A 22,006-nucleotide genomic window follows, 5' to 3' on the forward strand; every position below is an offset into this window, starting at 1 on the left:
TATGTTCATACGAGGAAAATATGCGCTATGTGTTTAATATCCAAACGTTACTTAAAATGTTATGATGCTATTGACTTATAAGTGATTATAATTCAGTTGTCCCCAACCTCCGGCTGCGAAGAATACAGCGGTACAGCGGTGGCCGGAATGCACCCAGCACATCTTTAAGGAAAAAAAGCGCCGAAATAAACAAGCCCGGCACATAAATGTCGGCTCAGATCAGAGGCAAGAATATTGTCAATATTAAACAAGTCCGCAGTGCAAAAAAGGTTGGGGACCCCTGATCTAGAGGCATCAGAAAATTTGTTCAGCTCTCTATTTCTGCAATATTCAATGTTTCCCCAACTAGAATGGTGCACCATCAAAAATGAATGGAAGTGCTGCGGATTTTAAAAAAATTTTCTGTAGCCATCTGGATCGGTAGGCACCCACTTTCTCACTGAGTCTTCTCCCCAGTGCCATCAGAAAATCACTCCATGAAATTTTGGTGACAGCCCTCAATGCTCTTGGACTTTCTTCCTAGGTCCTGCTACCCAGACAGCCTGCCACTTGCAATGTGAGAGTGGAAGTCTGCATGCACCACCAGTGTTCAATAAGATATTATGTACTGGGCAGCAGGAAAAAGGGAGAGGGAGATAAAGTAAGATGGTGGCTAACCATGAAGTTTTGCATTAGAAGTACAATAGGTCAGATTTTGTAGTCAGCAGCAAACAAAACTGGTTGTTCACAATACAAGTAGAGTCTTTTTGAAATAAAATACAGCTATTTAGGAATCAGAAGTAATTAAAATAAGAAAAAAATAGATTCTATGTTTGCAAAAAATAAATTTTCAGTGAGACTGTCCAGCAGTAACTAAGAATGAACTATTTTTAATATTTACTTAACTTGAACTGACTAGCCAATTTTTCTGGAAGTTCAGTATGTTTCTATCATGTAGGAACGAAAGGTTCAGATTTTTCATGTGTTTGAGGGTTGAAACTCTTATTGACATATTATTATAATAAAGATTCTGGCCCAGCCATGCAAATTTGAGATGAACTTTATTACTACCACTACAGGCTGAGATGCTATCCAATAACTTTGAGTACAAATAGCCTCATCATTATTTATACTGAAAAGCTCAGTTTAATATGTGTTAGGGTATATTCTGGTGTTAGCAACTATTAATCTCAACAGCAGCCATACTTCGGATTTGAATGTGATTTGCAGATTGAATTAAAACACTCAGAACAATGGGCTTCCTGGAGCTGCAAGTTGGGGTCAATCACAAACAAATCAACACTCCACTTAGACCTCAGATGCCAGGTCACGAATGTTACCTGCAGTGAATGGGGATTAACATTCATTTTGGGTGCCTGGAGTGTGGGTGCAAAGAAAGAGGTGTTTGTAAACTATATGCAATTCAAAGGAAGCATTGTAACTTTGGAATTGTCCTGTTGTTACCTTTGACCTTTAGCATATAAAATGTCATGTAATATTGGCTCAGGCAGGTCTCTTCTTCCAATAGTATCTCGAACTATGATGCCTGCTGCTCACTTTTGCTAAATAAACACTTCTATATCTATTAGCTTCAGTGTCTCTCCAGAAATTTTGTTCATTCCACAACAATCATTTATTGCAGATATACTTTAAAAAAAGTATGAAAATTCATTGTTCTCGTGATGTATAGGATAAATTTAGATTGTTTTTATTTATTAATTTTTTAGGTTTTGAGCTCAGCTGATAAAGCCTGACTCTAATTTGCTATTGAACTGAACAGCTTAGCAGGTTATTTCAGGGAACTTTTAACAGTCTGTGTCTGTGTGTCTGGAGTCACATATTGGCAGATTTCCTCCCCTGAAGGCATAAGTGGCTGGAAGGGCTTTTAAAACACCGGCTTTAAACTGATGTTGCAAAAAAAAAATTTTGTAGTCATTATTACTATCATTAATTCTTTTGAGAATGCCTGATTATCAATCAGAATTTAAACTCCACAGAAGTCATTTCTCTTGATTGTTAATCATGGCCTCTGGATTACTAACCAGTAACTTAACCGCTGCACAACAGTTCCAATTTGCAGTTTTAACGACAAGGAGACAGAGCTTGCCAGTATCGCACTGTGAACTGATTCAACATCTGCAGCAAGGACAGGCACATGTAAATAAGAAAATACAGAAGTTAACATCAGTGGTTTCCTGCTCTTACGCAAGATGTGGTATTCTGCAGCCTTGTCCGCCATTCTCTCTGGAAATGAGAGATTTTCCAAAATCCAGCTGCTTAAGAAATATTTTTACTGACAATTACCCTGAAAAAATGTTACATTTCCCTGCTTTGGCATGCTGGGTATGAAACTTAGTTAATTTTCAAAAAGTAAGAGTAAAGCCCAAGGCCTTTAATGTTAAATACATTCTTGATGCAGGTTTGGCTGCAGAGTCAGTTTTGACATAATTGCCTCTGCCTGGCTGTACTGCTTGTACTGTTCCCTGTAGCAAAAGGGAATATAGATCAGAATTATTCTCTTTTATTATTGTCTCATGTCCTTGGAGAAATAATAGACTCCGATTTCTGTTCCAGGATAAACTATTTTTACTGGAGGGCTGCGAATAGAGCTGATGTCTCACTTCACCAAAAACTAGGGTTTAATCAGGTGCTCTCTGTAAGGAGTTTATATTTTGTCCAATTTGATGCTCAGCAATTAAGATGCTTGTCAGTGACACCCAAATAAAAATTTAAATTAACACACATCAAAGTTGCTGGTGAACGCAGCAGGCCAGGCAGCATCTCTAGGAAGAGGTGCAGTCGACGTTTCAGGCTGAGACCCTTCGTCAGGGCTAACTGAAGGAAGAGTGAGTAAGAGATTTGAAAGTTGGAGGGGGAGGGGGAGATCCAAAATGATAGGAGAAGACAGGAGGGGGAGGGATAGAGCCAAGAGCTGGACAGGTGATAGGCAAAAGGGATACGAGAGGATCATGGGACAGGAGGTCCGGGAAGAAAGACAAGGGGGGGGGGGACCCAGAGGATGGGCAAGGGTTATATTCAGAGGGACAGAGGGAGAAAAAAGGAGAGTGAGAGAAAGAATGTGTGTATAAAAATGAGTAACAGATGGGGTACGAGGGGGAGGTGGGGCATTAGCGGAAGTTAGTGAAGTCGATGTTCATGCCATCAGGTTGGAGGCTACCCAGACAGAATATAAGGTGTTGTTCCTCTAACCTGAGTGTGGCTTCATCTTTACAGTAGAGGAGGCCGTGGATAGACATGTCAGAATGGGAATGGGATGTGGAGTTAAAATGTGTGGCCACTGGGAGATCCTGCTTTCTCTGGCGGACAGAGCGTAGGTGTTCAGCAAAGCGGTCTCCCAGTCTGCGTCGGGTCTCGCCAATATATAAAAGGCCACATCGGGAGCACCGGACGCAGCATATCCTTTTGACTCCCTTGTCCATTCGATCCCCCCATCCCTCCCCACTGATCTCCCTCCTGGCACTTATCCGTGTAAGCGGAACAAGTGCTACACATGCCCTTACCACCATTCAGGGCCCCAAACAGTCCTTCCAGGTGAGGCAACACTTCACCTGTGAGTCGGCTGGGGTGATATACTGCGTCCGGTGCTCCCGATGTGGCCTTTTATATATTGGCGAGACCCGACGCAGACTGGGAGACCTCTTTGCTGAACACCTACGCTCTGTCCGCCAGAGAAAGCGGGATCTCCCAGTGGCCACACATTTTAACTCCACATCCCATTCCCATTCTGACATGTCTATCCACGGCCTCCTCTACTGTAAAGATGAAGCCACACTCAGGTTGGAGGAACAACACCTTATATTCTGTCTGGGTAGCCTCCAACCTGATCGCATGAATATCGACTTCTCTAACTTCCGCTAATGCCCCACCTCCCCCTCGTACCCCATCTGTTACTTATTTTTATACACACATTCTTTCTCTCACTCTCCTTTTTCTCGCTCTGTCCCTCTGAATATACCCCTTGCCCATCCTCTGGGTTCCCCCTCCCATCTTTCTTCCCGGACCTCCTGTCCCATGATCCTCTCGTATCCCTTTTGCCAATCACCCGTCCAGCTCTTGGCTCCATCCCTCCCCCTCCTGTCTTCTCCTATCATTTTGGATCTCCCCCTCCCCCTCCAACTTTCAAATCTCTTACTCACTCTTCCTTCAGTTAGTCCTGACGAAGGGTCTCGGCCTGAAACGTTGACTGCACCTCTTCCTAGAGATGCTGCTTGGCCTGCTGCGTTCACCAGCAACTTTGATGTGTGTTGCTTGAATTTCCAGCATCTGCAGAATTCCTGTTGTTTGCGTTTTTAAAAATTTAAATTGTTGTTGCAGAGTGAACTTTTGTTAAACAGTTGATGTTTGTCTCCTGTAAACATCTATTAACTCTCCTTAAATATCTGAGAAGTCTCCATGGCTGGAAAGTTTATTTGGGCTATTTAATGGCACACCAGGTTTTGTTACTTATAGAAACAGTGACAGCTTAAAAAGTAAAAGAGACAAGTGTGCACATTGGCCAGCTGGAAATTGACACCAGAGAGGTAGTAACGAAAAACAAAGAAATGGTGGATGAACTCAATAAGTATTTTGCATCAGCTTTCACTGGGGAAGACACCAGCAGCATGCCAAAAATGTGAGCGTCAAGGGGTAGACGTGAGTGTAGTTACTATTTGAAAGGAGAGGTGCTTGGGAAGCTGAAAGGTCTAAAGTCACCTGGACCCTGGGCTCTGAAAGAGACAGCTAAAGATTAGCTTTATTTGTCACATGTACATCGAACCATACAGTGCAGTGTGTCAAACATGACAAACACAATCCAAGGATTACGAGGGGCAGCCCACAAGCGTCACCATGCTTCCAGCACCAACACAGTATGCCCGCAACTTATTAGCCCATACATCTTTGGAATGTGGGAGGAAACTGGAGCACTCGGAGGAAACCCTTGTGGTCACAGGGGGAAGATGTAAAGCTCTTTACAGAAAGCGGTGGAATTGAACTGGGGTTGCTGGTGCTGCAGGAGAGTTATACTAACTGCTACACTGTCGTGCCAATTGTGAAGATAGAGATTGTGGAGGCAATAGAAGTGATGTTTTAGAATCAGTAAATTCTGGAATGGTTTTGGAGGACTGGAACATTGCAAATGTCACTCCACTCTTTAAGGCAGAGAGGCAAAAGACAGGAAATTATGGGCCAGTTAGCCTGATTTTCAGTGGTTGGGATGATATTGGAATCTGTAATTAAGGATGAGGTTTCGGGGTACTTGCAGGTACATGATAAAATAGGCCGAAGTCAGAATGATTTCCTTAAGGGGAAATCTTGCCTGACAAATCTGTTGGAATTCTTTGAAGAAATAACTAACAGGATGGTCAAAGGAGAATCAGTGGATGTTTACTTGGATTTTCAGAAGGCCTTTGATAAGATGCCACACATGAAGCTGTTAAACAAGTTAAGAGGCCATGGTATTACAAGAAAGATACTACAATGGATAGAAAATTCGTTAACTAGCAGGAGGCAAGGAGTGGGAATAAAGGAGGCCTTCTCCGGTTGGCAGCTGGTGACTAGTGGTGTTTCACAGGGGTCAGTATTGGATCGCATATATATATTAGTGATCTGGATGATGGAATTAATGGTTTTATGGCCAAGTTTGGAGATGATAAGAAAATAGGTGGAGGGCAGGTAGTGTTGAGAAAGCGGGAAGTCTGCAGGACAGTTTAGGAGAATGGGCAAAGAAGTGGCAGATGGAAACCAGTGTGGACAAGTGTATGGTCATACACAGAAGTCCCCAAACATTTTTTGCACTGCGGACCGGTTTCATACTGATAATATTCATGCGAACCGGCCGATCGCGGTGGGGAGCGGGGGGGCGGGTAGGGTTGCCAACGGAGAAGAGTGGAGCCACATACGTTGTTTACATGAGAGACTACAATGACCATGAAGCCTCGCGCGAGCACCAGTGCGCATGCGTGCTCTGCGTATGTGTGTACGAGCCGATGTTTTCTACAAATTGTTTTTGACGATTCTGTTGGGGGGGGTGCGGGGGCGGATGTTAGTCACGACCGGAATATAGGTGATAAGTGGCTAATTTCGTTTCTAAAAAGGGTTTATCTAACGAATTTAATATTAAACACACAGCGCATATTTTCCTGGCATGAATATGGTGATAAGTCAATTATCAGGGAAGGACAGGGGAACTTGAAGTAAGTATTGAACGAACTTCCAGTAGAAGTGGTAGAGGCAGGTTCGATATTATCATTTAAAGAAAAGTTGGATAGGTATATGGACAGGCAAGGAATGGAGGGTTATGGGCTGAGTGCAGGTCGGTGGGACTAGGTGAGAATAGCGTTCCGCACGGACCAGAAGGGCAGAGATGGCCTGTTTCCGTGCTGTAATTGTTATATGGTTATATAAGTAAGTCAAAGGCATCATAACATTTTAAGTAACGTTTGGATATTAAACACGCAGCACATATTTTCCCTGTATGAACGTATAAAATCATTGCAACACACCAATATCGCTGAATCAGTGGGAGCCCTGGGCTGAATGCTTGTTTCCCTACAACAAGGTGGTCCCATCGAGGGGTGATGGGAGACAGCGATACTCGAACGGGGTTCCTTATGTCCAGTCTACTACGCAATTTGGTATTCGTTTTCAGTGCTTTCATGGCTATCTCAGGATATTTAGCCTTGACTTTGAGATCCAGAATGCTGGCAGAGATGTTATGTCAAACATACTTTTCAGCCCGCTGTCATTTGCAAGCTCGAGGAGTTGATCTTCTTCCCACCCTGACACGGATGACGCGCGGGTAACGACCTTCCATGCAAAATGGCTTAACAGTGGGCTTGACAGGGAATGAGGAAAGGTGCAGCTGACTCCTATCGCCAAATCATATCGTTTCCTCGTGGCTCGGTAGCGCATGCTTTGCTTTGCATGCTATGCTCTGGTCATACAGACATAGACTATTTTCTAAATGGGGAGAATATTCAGAAATCAGAGGCACAAAAGGACTTCCAGGCTTCCTTAAAAGTTATCTTGCAGGTTGAGACGATAGTAAGGATGGCAAATGCAATGTTAGCATTCATTTTGAGTGAACTAGAATGTAAAAACAAGGATGCAATGCTGAGACTTAAGGCATTTGTCAGAATCAGATTTAGTATCACTGGTATATGCTGTGAAATTAGCTTTACTGCAGTAGTAATAAAAAAAGCTATAAATTACAGTGAGAAATATATATTAAAAGTAAAACAAATAGTGCAAAAAGACAGCAAAAAATGTGAGTTAGTGTGCATGGATTCATTGTCCACATTTGGAGAACTTTGAGCAGCTTTGGGCCCCATATCTAGGAAAATATCTGTTAACATGGGAGATGGTCCTGAGGAGGCTCATGAGAATGATCCCAGGAATGAAAGGGTTTATATATAAGGAGTGTTTGTTGGCTCTGAGCTTGTACAGTACTCACTGGAGTTCAGAGGAATGGGAGGTGATGGGGCGGGGGGGGGGAGTTATCTCATTAAAACATGCTGAATATTGAAAGGCGTAAATAGAGTCGTTGGAGTAATGTAGGAGAGTCTGGGAATAGAAGGCAAAACCTCAGAACAGAAGGACGTCCCTTTAGAACATTGATGAGCAGGAATTTCTTTAGCCAGAAAGTGGTGAATCTGTAAAGCTAGCTGTGGAAACCAAGTCATTAGGATAGATAAGTCCCTGAGGTCAGATGGGATATACCCTAGGTTACTACAGGAAGCGAGGGAAGAGACTGTTATACCTTTGGCAACAATCTTTTCACCTTTTGGCCACAGGAGTAGTACCATAAGAATAGAGAGCAGCAAATGTTATTCCTTTTTCAAGGTAGCAGAAATAATTCTGGAAATTATAGACCAGTGGTAGGCAAAATATTCTTAGAGTCAGGATTTACAAGCATTTGTAGAAGAATAGTCTGATTAGGAATAACCAGCATGGCTTTGTGCCTGACAACCCTGATTAAATTCTTTGAGGAAGTGACAAAATAAATTGATGAAAGTAGAGCAGCGAATGTGGTGTATATGGATTTTAATCAAGTATTTGACAAGGTTCCCCATGGTAGGCTCATTCAGAGAGCCAGGAGGCATGGGATCCAGGGAAACTTGACTGTGGGGATTCAGAATCGGCTTGTCCACAGCAGGCAAAGGGTGCTAGTCAATGGAGTGTCAGTAGCCAGTGGAGCTTCACAGGGATCTACTCTGATCCCCTGCTCTTTGTGAGTTTTTATAAATAATTTAGATGAGGAAGTGGAATGGTGGATTATTAAGTTTGCAGATGATACAAACTACCAAAGGGTCTCAGCAGGAATCTTTGACTGTACCCTTTTCCATAGATGCTGCCTGGCCTGCTGAGTTCCTCCAGCATTTTGTCTGTGTTGCTTGGATTTCCAGCATCTGCAAATTTTCTTGTGTAGATGATACGAAGTTTGGTGGAGCTGTGGACAGTGTGGAGGTTTAATGTAGCTTGCAATGGGACGTCCATATAGGTTACAGAGCTGGACTGACGGGGCAGATGGAGTTCATTCTGGAAAGCTGTGAAGTGATTCACTCTGAAAGGTCAAACTTGAAGGCAGAATACAGGGTTTATGGCAGGATTCTTAGCCGTGTGTCGGAACAAAGGGATCTTAGGTTCACGTCCATGGATCCCTCAGAGTTACCACGCAAGTTAATAGGGTAATTAAGAAGATGTATGATGTGCTGGTCTTCATTATTTGTGGAATTTATTTCAAGAGCCACAAGGCAATGTTACAGATCTGTGAAACTCTGGTTAGACCACACTTGGAGTATCGTGTTCGGTTCTGGTTGTCTGATTGTAGGAAGGATGTGGAATCTTTTGTGAGGATGCAGAGGGTGACCAGGGTGCTGCCTGGATTAGAGAACATGTCTCATGAGGAGAGGTTGAGCAAGATAGGGCTTTTCTGTTTGGAGCAAAGGAGGATGACAGGTTACTAGTTAGAGATGTGCAAGATGCTCAGAGGCACAGAAAGAGTGGACAGCCAGCGCCATTTACCCAGGGTGGAAATGGCCGATACAAGAATATATAGTGTAGAAACATGACTGTGTTATCCCAGTCCTGTTCACCAGACCTGGAACACCTCCTGATCAAGTGTTGTCCATTTTACCCGCTGTGGGGGATTTCAGCCATCATTTTGGTACATTTCACCTCAGACCAGTGTCAACTAGGCTCTAAACAAAATCAGTGATGTTATCAACAGGCATGAAACAGCACATCCTGAAGCCTTTCCCATAATTCTGGGGGATTTTAACCAGGCCAGCTTGAAAAGGTCTCTGAATAATTATTACCAACAAATCACTTGTAGTACCAGAGAAACCAACACGCCATCATGGGCACTAGCCTCTGTGGTATCCAAGACATCTTCAAGGAGCGGTGCCTCAGAAAGGCGGCGTCCATCATTTAGGATCCCCACCACCCAGGACATGCCCCCTTCTCATTGTTACCATCAGGAAGGAGGCAAACACTCAGTGATTCAGGAACAACTTCTTCCCCTCTACCATCCGATTTCTGAATGAACACTGAACCCACAAATATTACTTTTCTATTTCTGTTCCTGCACTACTTATTAAATGTGACTATTTAATGTACATATATATACATACCACAACGTACAGTTTAAAAAATATATTATCTTGTACTGCTGCCGCAAAGTTAACAAAATTTCATGACATATGCTGGTGATATTGAACCTGATTCTGAACGGTTTCCTTTCCGCTCCTACATTATATGTCATGTTATTCCTAGTTTTATCCCAAGTTTCCCTCACTCCCACCACCCTTCAGAATTCAACTCTCCCAACACCCTTTAAAAATCCCACCCCATCTCATCACTCTTTTCTCCTCTCAATAATCTTCAACATTCCACCCTGTCTAAATCTACCAACTCATCTCCACCCTGTCTAAATCTACCAACTCATCTCTCCCCAAAGGTAAAAATGTTAGAATTAGCTCTCCGGTGCAGTCAGCTGGAGAGCCCCATTCCCACTGGCAGGGCCCCCAATTCCCGTAGCTTTTTGTCTCTTCCTTTCCAAAGGGATGTGTTATGTCAGGAATCGGGGACAAGCACGGTCCCATCTTTAGTTAGCACTGACCTGACCTGCTTGGGGTTATGTGAAATCACAAAGAAGAGAAAATCTGCAGATGCTGGAAATCGAAGCAGCACACACAAAATGCTGGAGGAACTCAGCAGGTTAGGCAGCATCTATGGAAAAGAGTAAACATTAGATGTTTCAATCCGGGACCCTTCATCAGGACTGGAGAAGGGTCTCAGCCTGTAAAGTTACTGTTTACTCCTTTCCATAGATGCTGCCTGGCTTGCTGAGTTCCTCCAGCATTCTGTGTGTATTACTGGGGTTATCTGAATGCTGGGTCATGGAGAATCCCCAATATTGAGACAAATACTATGCCCAACTCTGATCCAGTTCTGATTCTTGGTGACTTTAACATTCATGTTTGCTGTCCCGCTAAGCCTCTCATAAGTGATTTTATGTATCTGCTTGAGTCTTTTAATCTTGCTTTGCTTATCACCGGACCCACTCACACGCTAGGCCATACACTTGACCTGGTCTTATCGTCTGATTTTCCAATCTGCAATGTGGAAATAATTGATGCGTGTCTGTCGGATCATAGTGCTGTTATGTTTGATGCTTCTCTGCCTTTTTCCCCTACTAAATTTCATCTTCCTGTATGTTGCTCTCGTTACATTAACTCTTTGAATGCCAATAAGTTCTCTGAGGCTGTCATAGCTGCTCCTAATACCTGCCCTATTGAGGCTTCTCCTCCCTATCTCAGCACCGAGGAATTTACTTTCTTATTTAATACCACCTGCTCTTCTATTCTGAATACTGTTGCTCCCCTTAAATTCAAAAAGCCTAAGCCTAAAGGTCTGCCTTGGCTTAATGACACCACCAGAGCCCTGAGGACGAAGTGCAGAATATCCGAATGAAAGCGGAAGTGTGATAACCTTCAAATTTCTTTTGAAATTTTGAGATACAATCTTCACAAATATCAGGATGCAGTTAAAGCTGCAAGAGCAAAATACTTTTCTAACAACTCTCATAATCCCAAGATCTTATTCAGTACCATAAATTCTGTCATTTGTCCCGCCCCCAATATTAGTTTAGATGTGTCCCCTGCTAAGTGCAAAGAATTTTTAAAATTCTTCATTAGCAAAGTTAAAGACATTAGAATGAACATTTCCCTCCCTGCCCATGACCGAACTGTCTCACTGGTCTGTTCATCTAAACTGGATTGTTTCCAACCCATCACGCTACCCTCCCTTACAAAAATTGTTTCCACCATGAAACCTACAATCTGCCCCCTTGACATTGTCCCCACTGCCCTCCTGAAGGATGTCTTTGACATAGCCAGTCCCAGCATCCTCTTTATTATTAACAGCTCCCTGGCCACTGGGACCGTTCCAACTTGCTTCAAGCACGCCGTGGTCCAGCCCCTCCTGAAAAAACTCAGCTTAGACCCTACCTTACCTAGTAACTGCAGACCTATTTCTAAACTTCCATTCCTGTCAAAGGTACTCAGAAAGGTTATTCTTAGTCAATTACTGCCCTACCTACACCAAAACAACATCTTGGAAAGATTTCAGTCAGGTTTTAAGGCTTATCATAGCATAGAGTTTGCCCCGCTGAAAGTGTACTCCTTTCTACCAACTCAGGGACTCAGAGGATCAGGTAGAAAAGTGTACTCCTTTCTACCAACTCAGGGACTCAGAGGATCTCCTCCTCTCTACCAACTCAGGTGACTCTGCCATCCTAATCCTTCTTGACCTCAGCGCAGCATTTGATACTGTAGATCATGCCATTTTAATAGACAGTCTCCAGTGCGGGGTTGGTGTGATGGCACTGCCTTCAACTGGTTCACATCCTACCTCAAAACTAGAAGCTTCTCTGTCAACATAGGCAAATTTTCCTCTTCTCCAGCTAGTTTCTCCTGTGGGGTCCCACAAGGTTCCATCCTAGGTCCCATTGTTTTCCCTATATACATGCTTCCTCTCAGCCAAATCATTCAAAAACATGGCATTTCCTTCCATCATTTTGCTGACGACACACAGCTTTACCTCCCCTTGAAACCATACGACCAGTCAAATCTAGTCAGCCTCATGAACTGCCTTGAGGACATAAAGTGTTGGATGGCACAACACTTCCTACAGCTGAATGAAGGCAAGTCTGAAGTTGTCCTATTCGGCATGATATTTGACGCCGCCTTTAAGTTTGACAAGCAAGTTAATGTAGTAGTAAAAGCCAGTTTTTTCCAGCTTTGTACTATTGCCAAAATCAAGTCGTTTCATCTCTTTCAAAGATCTCGAGAAAGTCATCCACGCCCTTATGTCTCCCGAATGTGGAAGGAAAGATCTTCTTTGGTGTCGTGGCTCAAAGACTCTCAGCCCTTTTGCAGAGCAACAACTTCGTCGACACATCAGTGCAGAAAGCAGGAATATGACTGGAACACGCAAATGTCGTCCGGCACCAGATACAAACTGCCAAGAAAGAAAAGAAAGACCTGCATGTGGTCTTCCTAGATCTTGCCAATGCTTTTGGGTCGGTGCCTCACGAGACTCTGTGGACAGCTTTCAACTTTTTCTGGGTTCCAGAGGGCATCACAAAGCTGGTCAAAGCGTACTACCAGGATCTGCAGTTCTGTGTCACAACACAAGATAACACCACCTTGAGACAGGCATAATGGCGGGCTGTACCATCTCTCCTCTGGCATTTATCATGGCAATGGAGCTCATTATCCGAGCATCACAATGAGTGGTCAGAGGGAAACGCTTGAAGAATGGGCTGCATCTTCCTCCAATCAGGGCGCACATGGATGACATGACCACATAAACAACAACAAAAGCATGCACCAACTGCCTGCTGGATAAACTCCAGGGAAACATCAAATGGGCACGAATGGAGATCAAACCCAGTAAGTCTCACGGTATCTCAATTGTCAAAGGCCGGCTCACTAACATAAGGTTTTGTATCAATGCTGAGCCAATACCAACTGCCCATCAAAAGCCTCAGATGTTGGTACAACTCAGACCTCAGAGACACAGAGCAGGTGGAACAACTAAGGCAGGATACAATCAGTGGCCTCAAGCTAATCAACAGCACGTCTCTCCCAGGGAGGTTGAAGCTTTGGTGCTTTCAGTTTGGATTGCTGCCCCGACTTATGTGGCCAGTTACCATCTATGAGGTCACTATGTCTCATGCAAATTGGCTGGAGAGGCTGGTGAGCTCACATGTGAGGAAGTGGCTTGGGCTACCAAGATGCCTTAGCAGCATAGGACTTTATGGCAACAGAGCCCTTTCTCTGCCAATTTCTAGCTTGGTGGAGGAATACAAATGCGCCAAAGCAAGGCTGGAAAAGACTCTCAAAAAACCTCGGGACCCAATTGTAAGAGGCGTTGCTCCTGCTCTAGCAACAGGGAAGAAATGGACCCCAGCGGCAGCAGTACTGGACGCAGAGGCCGCCGTCCGACACCGGGGCATAGTGGGCTATGTCCAACAGGGCAGAGGAGGCTTTGGCCTTGGACTGATGAAACCTACCTGGCAAAAGGCAACCACAACTGAACGCTGGCACCTGGTGATGGAGGAGGTGTGCCACCAAGAAGCAGCAGCCAGATGTGCCAAAGCAAAATCCCAAGCCAAGCAAGGCTGCTGGATGAGGTGGGAGGGTGTTGAGAGGAGGAAAATCACATGGAGTGAGCTGTGGAGCATGGAGTCAAACAGATTGAGCTTCATCATCAGAGCAACATATGATGTCCTGCCCTCTCCTACAAACCTAAGTCTTTGGCTGGGAGAGGATCCAACCTGCCCTCTGTGCGCAGTTCCGGCATCCCTCAAGCACATCTTGACCAGCAAGACCAGCATAATACAAGGCAGATACACCTGGCGACACAACCAAGAGCTGAGGTGTTTGGCAGCTGAACTTGAGTGTAAGAGAGTAACCACCAACGCCAGGCCTCTCAATGCCTCACAACTACCATCCTTCATCCGGGAAGGAGAGAAACCAGGGGCTAACTGGTTGCCTCACGACTCATGCCCACTGAGTGCTGCCAGGGACTGGGAAATGTGTGTTGATTTAAGCCAGAAACTTACCTTCCCATCTGAAATTGTGATGACCAACCTGCGGCCTGACCTGTTCCTTTGGTACAACTCCTGTCAGCGCATCTTTATCATTGAGCTGACGGTCCCCTGGGAGGATGCTGTGGATAAGGCTTACGAACAGAAAAGGCTGTGATATGCCAACCTCGCTGTTGAAGCAGAGGAGCGAGGCTGGAACGTAAAAGTGTGCCCAGTTGAGGTGGGGTGCAGGGACTTCGTAGCCAGTTCCACCGTATGGCTGCTGAGGGAAGTAGGGGTCAGGGGTCAGAGGTCAGGCCCATAGGAAGGCAATCAAAGCACTTGCTAATGCTGCCGAAATGAGCAGTCACTGGTGTGGCTGAGAAGAAGAGGTGCTGTCTGGGCTGCCAAGTGACCATCTAGAGACTAACCATGTGACACACACCCAGGGCTGATCAACCTGTGGTGGGCCTGCCTCGGCTGAGGGTGTCTTGAGATAAAAGGCCAAAACACCCAGTGATGTCGAGGTACACAACTGAAGATGTGTTGTAATTGTAGTAACATTATCTAGTGGTCATCTTTAAGAAGTACTTCCACTCAAGTCAAGAGCAGTGCAGAAACTTTAGGGATTGTAACATCCAGTCCTATTAATCAAACTCCTGCTTGGACAACTCCAACTCCCTGTATACTGGGATTAGTCAGTCGTCCCTGTCCTGCCTGCAACTGGTCCAGAACACCGCAGCCAGGCTCCTGACAGGTGCCTGGAAGAGGGACCTTATTACTTCTATCCTGGCCTCTCTCCACTGGCTACCAGTACGGTTTAGAATTGATTTTAAGGTTCTCCTGTTTGTTTATAAAGCCCTAAATGGGCTGACCCCCTCCTATGTCGCAGACCTTCCAACCCCTTATTCTACTTCCAGGTCCCTCAGGTCAGCTGACTTGGGGCTCCTGGCTGTCCTGCGATCTAAATTTAAGTTCAGAGGTGATCGCGCCTTTGCTGTTGTAGCCCCTAGACTGTGGAACAGCATTCCCCTCCCTATCACATCTGCCATAGAACCATAGAACCATAGAACCATAGAAACTACAGCACAGAAACAGGCCTTTTGGCCCTTCTTGGCTGTGCCGAACCATTTTCTGCCTAGTCCCACTGACCTGCACACGGACCATATCCCTCCATACACCTCCCGTCCATGTATCTGTCCAATTTATTCTTAAATGTTAAAAAAAAACCGCATTTACCACCTTGTCTGGCAGCTCATTCCATACTCCCACCACTCTCTGTGTGAAGAAGCCCCCCCAATGTTCCCTTTAAACTTTTCCCCCCTCACCCTTAACCCATGTCCTCTGGTTTTTTTCTCCCCTGCCTCAGTGGAAAAAGCCTGCTTGCATTCACTCTATCTATACCCGTCATAATTTTATATACTTCTATCAAATCTCCCTTCATTCTTCTACGCTCCAGGGAATAAAGTCCTAACCTATTCAACCTTTCTCTGTAACTGAGTTTCTCAAGTCCCGGCAACAACCTTGTAAACCTTCTCTGCACTCTTTTAACCTTATTTATATCCTTCCTGTAATTCGGTGACCAAAACTGAACACAATACTCCAGATTCGGCCTCACCAATGCCTTATACAACCTCATCATAACATGCCAGCTCTTATACTCAATACTTCGATTGATAAAGGCCAATGTACCAAAAGCTCTCTTTACGACCCTATCTACCTGTGACGCCACTTTTAGGGAATTTTGTATCTGTATTCCCAGATCCCTCTGTTCCACTGCACTCCTCAGTGCCTTACCATTAACCCTGTATGTTCTACCTTGGTTTGTCCTTCCAACGTGCAATACCTCACATTTAAACTCCATCTGCCATTTTTCAGCCCATTTTCCCAGCTGGTCCAAGTCCCTCTGCAGGCTCTGAAAACCTTCCTCGCTGTCTACTACACCTCCAATCTTTGTATCATCAGCAAATTTGCTGATTCAATTTACCACATTATCATCCAGATCATTGATATAGATGACAAATAACAATGGACCCAGCACTGATCCCTGTGGCACACCACTAGTCACAGGCCTCCACTCAGAGAAGCAATTCTCTACTACCACTCTTTGGCTTCTTCCATTGAGCCAATGTCTGATCCAATTTACCACCTCTCCATGTATACCTAGCGACTGAATTTTCCTAACTAACTTCCCATGTGGGACCTTGTCAAAGGCCTTACTGAAGTCCATGTAGACAATATCCACTGCCTTCCCTTCATCCACTTTCCTGGTAACCTCCTTGAAAAACTCCAATAGATTGGTCAAACATGACCTACCATGCACAAAGCCATGTTGACTCTCCCTAATAAGCCCCTGTCTATCCAAATGCTTGTAGATTCTGTCTCTTAGTACTCCCTCCAATAACTTACCTACTACCGACGTTAAATTTACTGGCCTATAATTTCCCGGATTACTTTTCGATCCTTTTTTAAACAACGGAACAACATGAGCCACTCTCCAATTCTCCAGCACCTCACCTGTTGACAGCGACATTTTAAATATTTCTGCCAGGGCCCCTGCAATTTCAACGCCAGTCTCCTTCAAGGTCCAAGGGAACACCCTGTCAGATCCTGGAAGATTTATCCACTTTAATTTTCCTCAAGACAGCAAGGACCTCCTCCTTTTCGATCTGTACAGTTTCCATGATCTCACTACTTGTTTCCCCTAATTCCACAGACTTCATGCCAGTTTCCTTAGCCCTCTCCATTGACTCTTTTCAGTCCAGGCTCAAAACTGGGGGAAAGAAGAGAGTGAAGCACAAGGCGATAGGTGAAGCCGGGAGGGGGAGGGATGAAGCAAAGAGCTGGGAAGTTGATTCGTGAAAGAGATACAGGGTTGGAGAAGGGGAAAGTCTGATAGAAGTGTACAGAAGGCCATGAAAGAAAGAAAAGGGGGGAGGAGCACCAGAGGCAGGCAAGGAGATAAGTGAGAGAGGGAAAAGGGGATGGGGTGGTTGGAGAGATCAGGAAATTGACATTCATGCCATCGGTTGGAGGCTGTCCAGATGGACAGTGTAGGAGGCTATAGATTGACATATCGGAATGGGAATGAGAAGTGGAATTAAAATGGTTGACCATCCAGTATGACCTTTCGTGTATTGGTGAGACCCGACATAGATTGGGAGACCGCTTTGCCGAGCACCTACGTGCTGTTCGCCAGAAGAAGCGGGATTTCCCAGTAGCCACCCATTCCAATTCCACTTCCCATTCCCATTTCCATTTCCATACGCTACTCCATGGCCTCCTCCACTGTCGTGATGAGGCCACATTCATGTTGGAGGAACAGCACCTTATATTCCGCCTGGGTAGCCTCCAACCTGATGGCATGAACATTGATTTCTCGAACTTCTGTTAAAACCTCCTCCCCCTCACCATTCCCCATCGCCTTTTCCCTTTCTCACCGTATATCCTTGCCTGCCCATTGCCCCTCTCTGGTGCTCCTCCCCCCTTTCCTTTCTTCCATGGCCTTCTGTTCTCTCCTTTCAGACTACCCCTTCTCCAGCCCTGTATCTCTTTCTCCAATTAACTCCCCAGCTCTTTACTTCATACCCCTGCCTCCTGTTTCCACCTATCACCTTGTGTTTCTCTCTCCCCTCCCCTCATCTTTTTTTCTCCAGTCTGAAGGGTATCAGCCGGAAACATCGACTGTACTTTTTTCCGTGGATGCTGCCTGGCCTGCTGAGTTCCTCCAGCATTCTGTGTGTGTTGCTTGGATTTCCAGCATCTGCAGATTTTCTCTCGGGAGACTAATAAACTATTTGTTTATCCTGAAGGTTAACAAGAATGTTTTGGCATGGTCAAAGGATTTAATGACACATCATTGACTCTAAGACAATAAACTTGACAAGGACGTAATTCTGCTCCTATGTTTTATAGTCTTGTGTATGAACCTTGTCAAATGCTTTTCTAATGTTCATGTAGACAACATCCCCAACTTTACCTTCAGTCACTTTTGTCACCTCCACCCTTGAAAAAGATGCATGGGGTCCATAGTGAATTGGCCGTTTGGATTCCAAATTGGCTTGCAATTCTCAGAAGGCAGTATTGGTCAATGGGACTTATTCTGACTGGAGGTCTACAGTGGAGCCTCTGCTGTTTGTGATATAAAAATGAACTGGATGAAAATGTGCATGGGTGGGTTAGTAAGTTCACGGATGATATAAAGATACAAGTTGCTGCACCAAAGCTGTGCTGACTGTCCCTAATTAGACCATGCTTTTCCAAGTGTTCATAAGAACACTTATTATCCTCCCTGTCACTGACGTATGACTCACCAGTCTATAGTGCTCAGGATTACCCCCATGTCCCATATTGAATAATGGAACAACATTACAGCACAGTATAGGCCCTTTGGCCCACAATGTTATGCCCATCTTTTAGCCTTCTCTAACATCACCCTAGCCCTTCCCTCCTACAATATTCCTACATTTTTCTTTCCACATGCCTATATAAGAGTCTCTTAAATATCCCTAATGTATCTGCCTCTTCCACCACCCCTCTGTGTAAAAAAAACTCACCTCTGATATCCCTCCCTATACTTTCCTCCAATCACCTTAACATTTTGTCTCTTGGTATTGGCCATTTCTGCCCTGGGAATAAGTCTCTGGCTATCCACTTGATCTATGCCTCATTTCAAGTACATCTCTTTCAGGTCACCTCTCATCCTCCTTCACTCCAAAGAGAAGAACCTTAGCTCACTAAATTACTCCAGTAAATCATGCTTTCTAATCCTGGCAGAATCGAGGTAAACCACAAAAGCGAGAAAATTTGCAGACGCGGCCTCAGCCCGAAACGTCGACTATTTACTCTTTTCCATAGATGCCTACTGAGTTCCTCCAGCATTTTGTGCTGCAGCATCCCAGCAAATCTTGTCTGCACCCACTCTAAAACTTGCACAGCCCTCCTATGAGCAACCAGAACTGAACACAATACTCTTAAGTGTGGTTTAATCAGTGTTTTATAGGGCTGTGACATTATCTCACGGCTCTTGAACTCAACGCCTGAATAATGAAGACCAACACACCATGACGTTTGGTTCACAAGATGCTGAGAAGTGAAAAGGTAAAAGGACAAATGTCACTCCTTAAGAATGGAGAAAGACAAAAGAAAGGAAATTATAGGCCAGTTAGCCTAACTTCTGTGGTTGGGAAAGTGTTGGAATCCATTTTTAAGGATGAAGTTTCTGCGTACTTGGAGACTAATGATAAGTTAAAGTTAGCATAGTTTTCTAAGGGAAATCTTGTCTGACAATCTGTTAGAATTCTTTGAGGAGGTAACAAGCAGACAAAGAAGAGGTAGTGGATTTCATTTACTTGGATTTTCAGAAGGCATTTGATAAAGTGCCCCACATGAGGCTGCTTGACAAGATAAAATCCTATGGTGTTACAGGAAAGATACTGGCATGGATAAAGGAATGGCTGATGGGCAGGAGGCAGTGAGTGGGAATAAAGGGGACCTTTTCTGTTTCGCTACCAGTGACTAATGGTATTCCTCAGGAGTCAGTATTGGGTCTGGTGCTTTTCACGTTGGCAATGATTTAGATCGTAGAATTGGGCTTGTGGCAAGTCTGCGGAAGATACTAAGATAGGTGGAGGGGTAGGTAGTGCTGAGGAAGCAATGCGATTGCAGCAGGACTTAAATGAATTGGAAGAATGCCAAAAAAAGTGGCAGATGGAATACAGTGTTGGGAAATATACGATAATGCATTTTGGTAAAAGGAACAATAGTGCAGACTATTATCAAAATGGGGAGAAGGTTCAAATATCAGAGATGCAGAGGGACTTAGGAGTCCTCATGCAAGACTCCCAGAAGGTTAATTCACAGGTTGAGTCTGTGGTAAAGAAAGCAAATGCAAAGTTGGCAGTTATATCAAGGAGAATAGAATTTCAAAACAAGGAGCTAATGCTTTATAAGACACTAGTCAGGCCACACTTTAAGTACTGTCAACAATTTTGGGTCCTATATCTCAGAAAGGATGTGTTCTCATTAAAGAGTCCAGAGGAGGTTCACGAGGATGCCACCTGGAGAAGTGACCTTTTAGAACAGAAGTAAAGAGGATTTATTCTTTTAACCTAAGAGTGATGAATCTGTGGAATGCTCCTGCCACAGACTGCAATGGAGGTCAAGTCCGTGGTTGTAGTTAAGGCAGAAATTGATAGATTCCTGATTGGTTGGGGCATCAAGGGATATGGTGAGAGGGCAGGTGTCTGAGGTTGAATGGGATCCGGGATCAGCCGTGACTCGATGGGCTGAATGGCCTAATTATGGACCAGCGAAGCTGTCCCAACAACGCTTGAGCGCCTCTCGGCCGCACGCGCCCGACGCACGTCGGGTAACGGCGACGCCTGTGACGCAATTACGCTGTGTTATTGTAGGTCTCCGGCTCCACGACAATGGCGGCTCGCTGGAGCAGCGAGAATGTGGTGGTGGAGGTTAGGGACTCGCAGGTAACTCTACGTCCAGCAGCCGCGGGCACCCTGGGGGCTGATTTGGGAAGATTGCGTCTGCGGGCGCTGTGGCTGACTGGCTGTGGGAGTCCATGACGCCTAAAGAGTTGCAGGTCCGATGATCTCTACTGTTTGGGCCGGCTGAAAGAGCGCATGCGCTGGCAGCGGTGCCCGCCTGCCTTCCCTTAAATGGGCAATTCACTTATTGGCAAGGTGGATTTAATTTACAGATTGGCTTTGTTTTAACTTGAAACTGGACTAGTTTGGCCGTGATATATAAACTCTGCTGCATTTGGGATGCTTCCTTATTCCTGTCGCCTCCTTTCAGAAAATAATAACCGGCACTCCTCAGAACTTCTAGGTCAAGGCAGTAACCCGCAGGTTACGGGAATCTTGGTGACACACTCTCTAGAAAACATGAGCAGAGAGGGCAAACACGCTTTTCATTTTCACTGCAGACCTCGGCTTGAGAAATAGAAGATTCTTTTTGTATTTTTCACAAGTTGAAACAGTTTGAGTGATACAGTTACCTTGAGAGGTTAACCTCCCTCCTTTTAGTTCACACCTGATTAAAAAGGCCTGCATGACACTTTGTAAACCTAAGCTAGGGGTTAATGATATGTTAAAGTGACTATGGTTTTAAACACTGTACTGCTTTGATGACCTGATACAAGAGAGTAATTTCAAATAAACCTGAGCAGTTTTATCATGCAAAAAGTGAAGTGTATTTAAGAACTGATGGGTTGCCTTGGGGGAAATGCAGTAAAGCTGAACTGTGGTTTAAGGTCCAGGAGATCTTGTAGATGCCACACAAAATGTTGGAGGAACTCAGGAAGTCAGGCAACTTCTATGGAGAGGAATAAATAGTGATTCCTGGTTTGGACTGTTTATTCCCCTCCATAGATGTTACCTGGATTCTTGATTTCCTCCAGCATTTTGGGTGTTGTTCAGTGCTGTAAGGCATGTGCTGCTAACTTGGGAGGGGTGATGACCACATGGTGAATAGTGTGTTAGTGCTCCAGCTCCTGTTTTGGGGTATGTGGTATGTGATCCCTGCAATAAACACTGAGCTGCTATTAAAGTTCAAAGTACATCATATTTTATACATCCCTGAGATTCATCTCCTTACAGGCAGCCATGAAACAAAGAAACCAAATAGAACCCATTAAAAATAAAACAAGACCGTCAAACACCCAGTGGGCACAGAGAGACAGAGAGAGAGAAAAGCAAATTGTGTAAACGACAAAAACAAGCTGAGGGTATTCAGAACAGAAGCTCACAAAGCCAGGTATCACTGTAGCCGATCTAGAAATTCACCAGTTGCAGGCCACAGCCACAGCCACAGTCCAGCATAGAGACAAGCGGACGCCTCGGAGCAGTGAGCCAAATCGGATCGTCCCTCGCGTCTGACCCCGGCACCCTGGTGATTTCAGTCTGGGCCAGCACT

General features: G+C 44.7%; 1 protein-coding gene across 3 annotated transcripts in view; it reads left to right on the plus strand.

The window, feature by feature from the left end:
- Window positions 1–20,476: 20,476 nt before the first annotated feature.
- Window positions 20,477–22,006, plus strand: part of wdr59 (WD repeat domain 59) — a 90,852-nt gene continuing 89,322 nt past the window's right edge. For all 3 annotated transcript variants that reach the window (XM_072279344.1, XM_072279339.1, XM_072279343.1), the window contains exon 1: window positions 20,477–20,559. In XM_072279344.1, coding sequence (XP_072135445.1) covers window positions 20,506–20,559 — 54 coding nt within the window. In that variant the 5' untranslated portion in view covers window positions 20,477–20,505. The remainder of the gene's footprint in view (window positions 20,560–22,006) is intronic.

The sequence above is a fragment of the Mobula birostris genome, chromosome 15 (genome assembly GCF_030028105.1).
Source record: "Mobula birostris isolate sMobBir1 chromosome 15, sMobBir1.hap1, whole genome shotgun sequence".
Classification (NCBI taxonomy): domain Eukaryota; kingdom Metazoa; phylum Chordata; class Chondrichthyes; order Myliobatiformes; family Myliobatidae; genus Mobula; species Mobula birostris.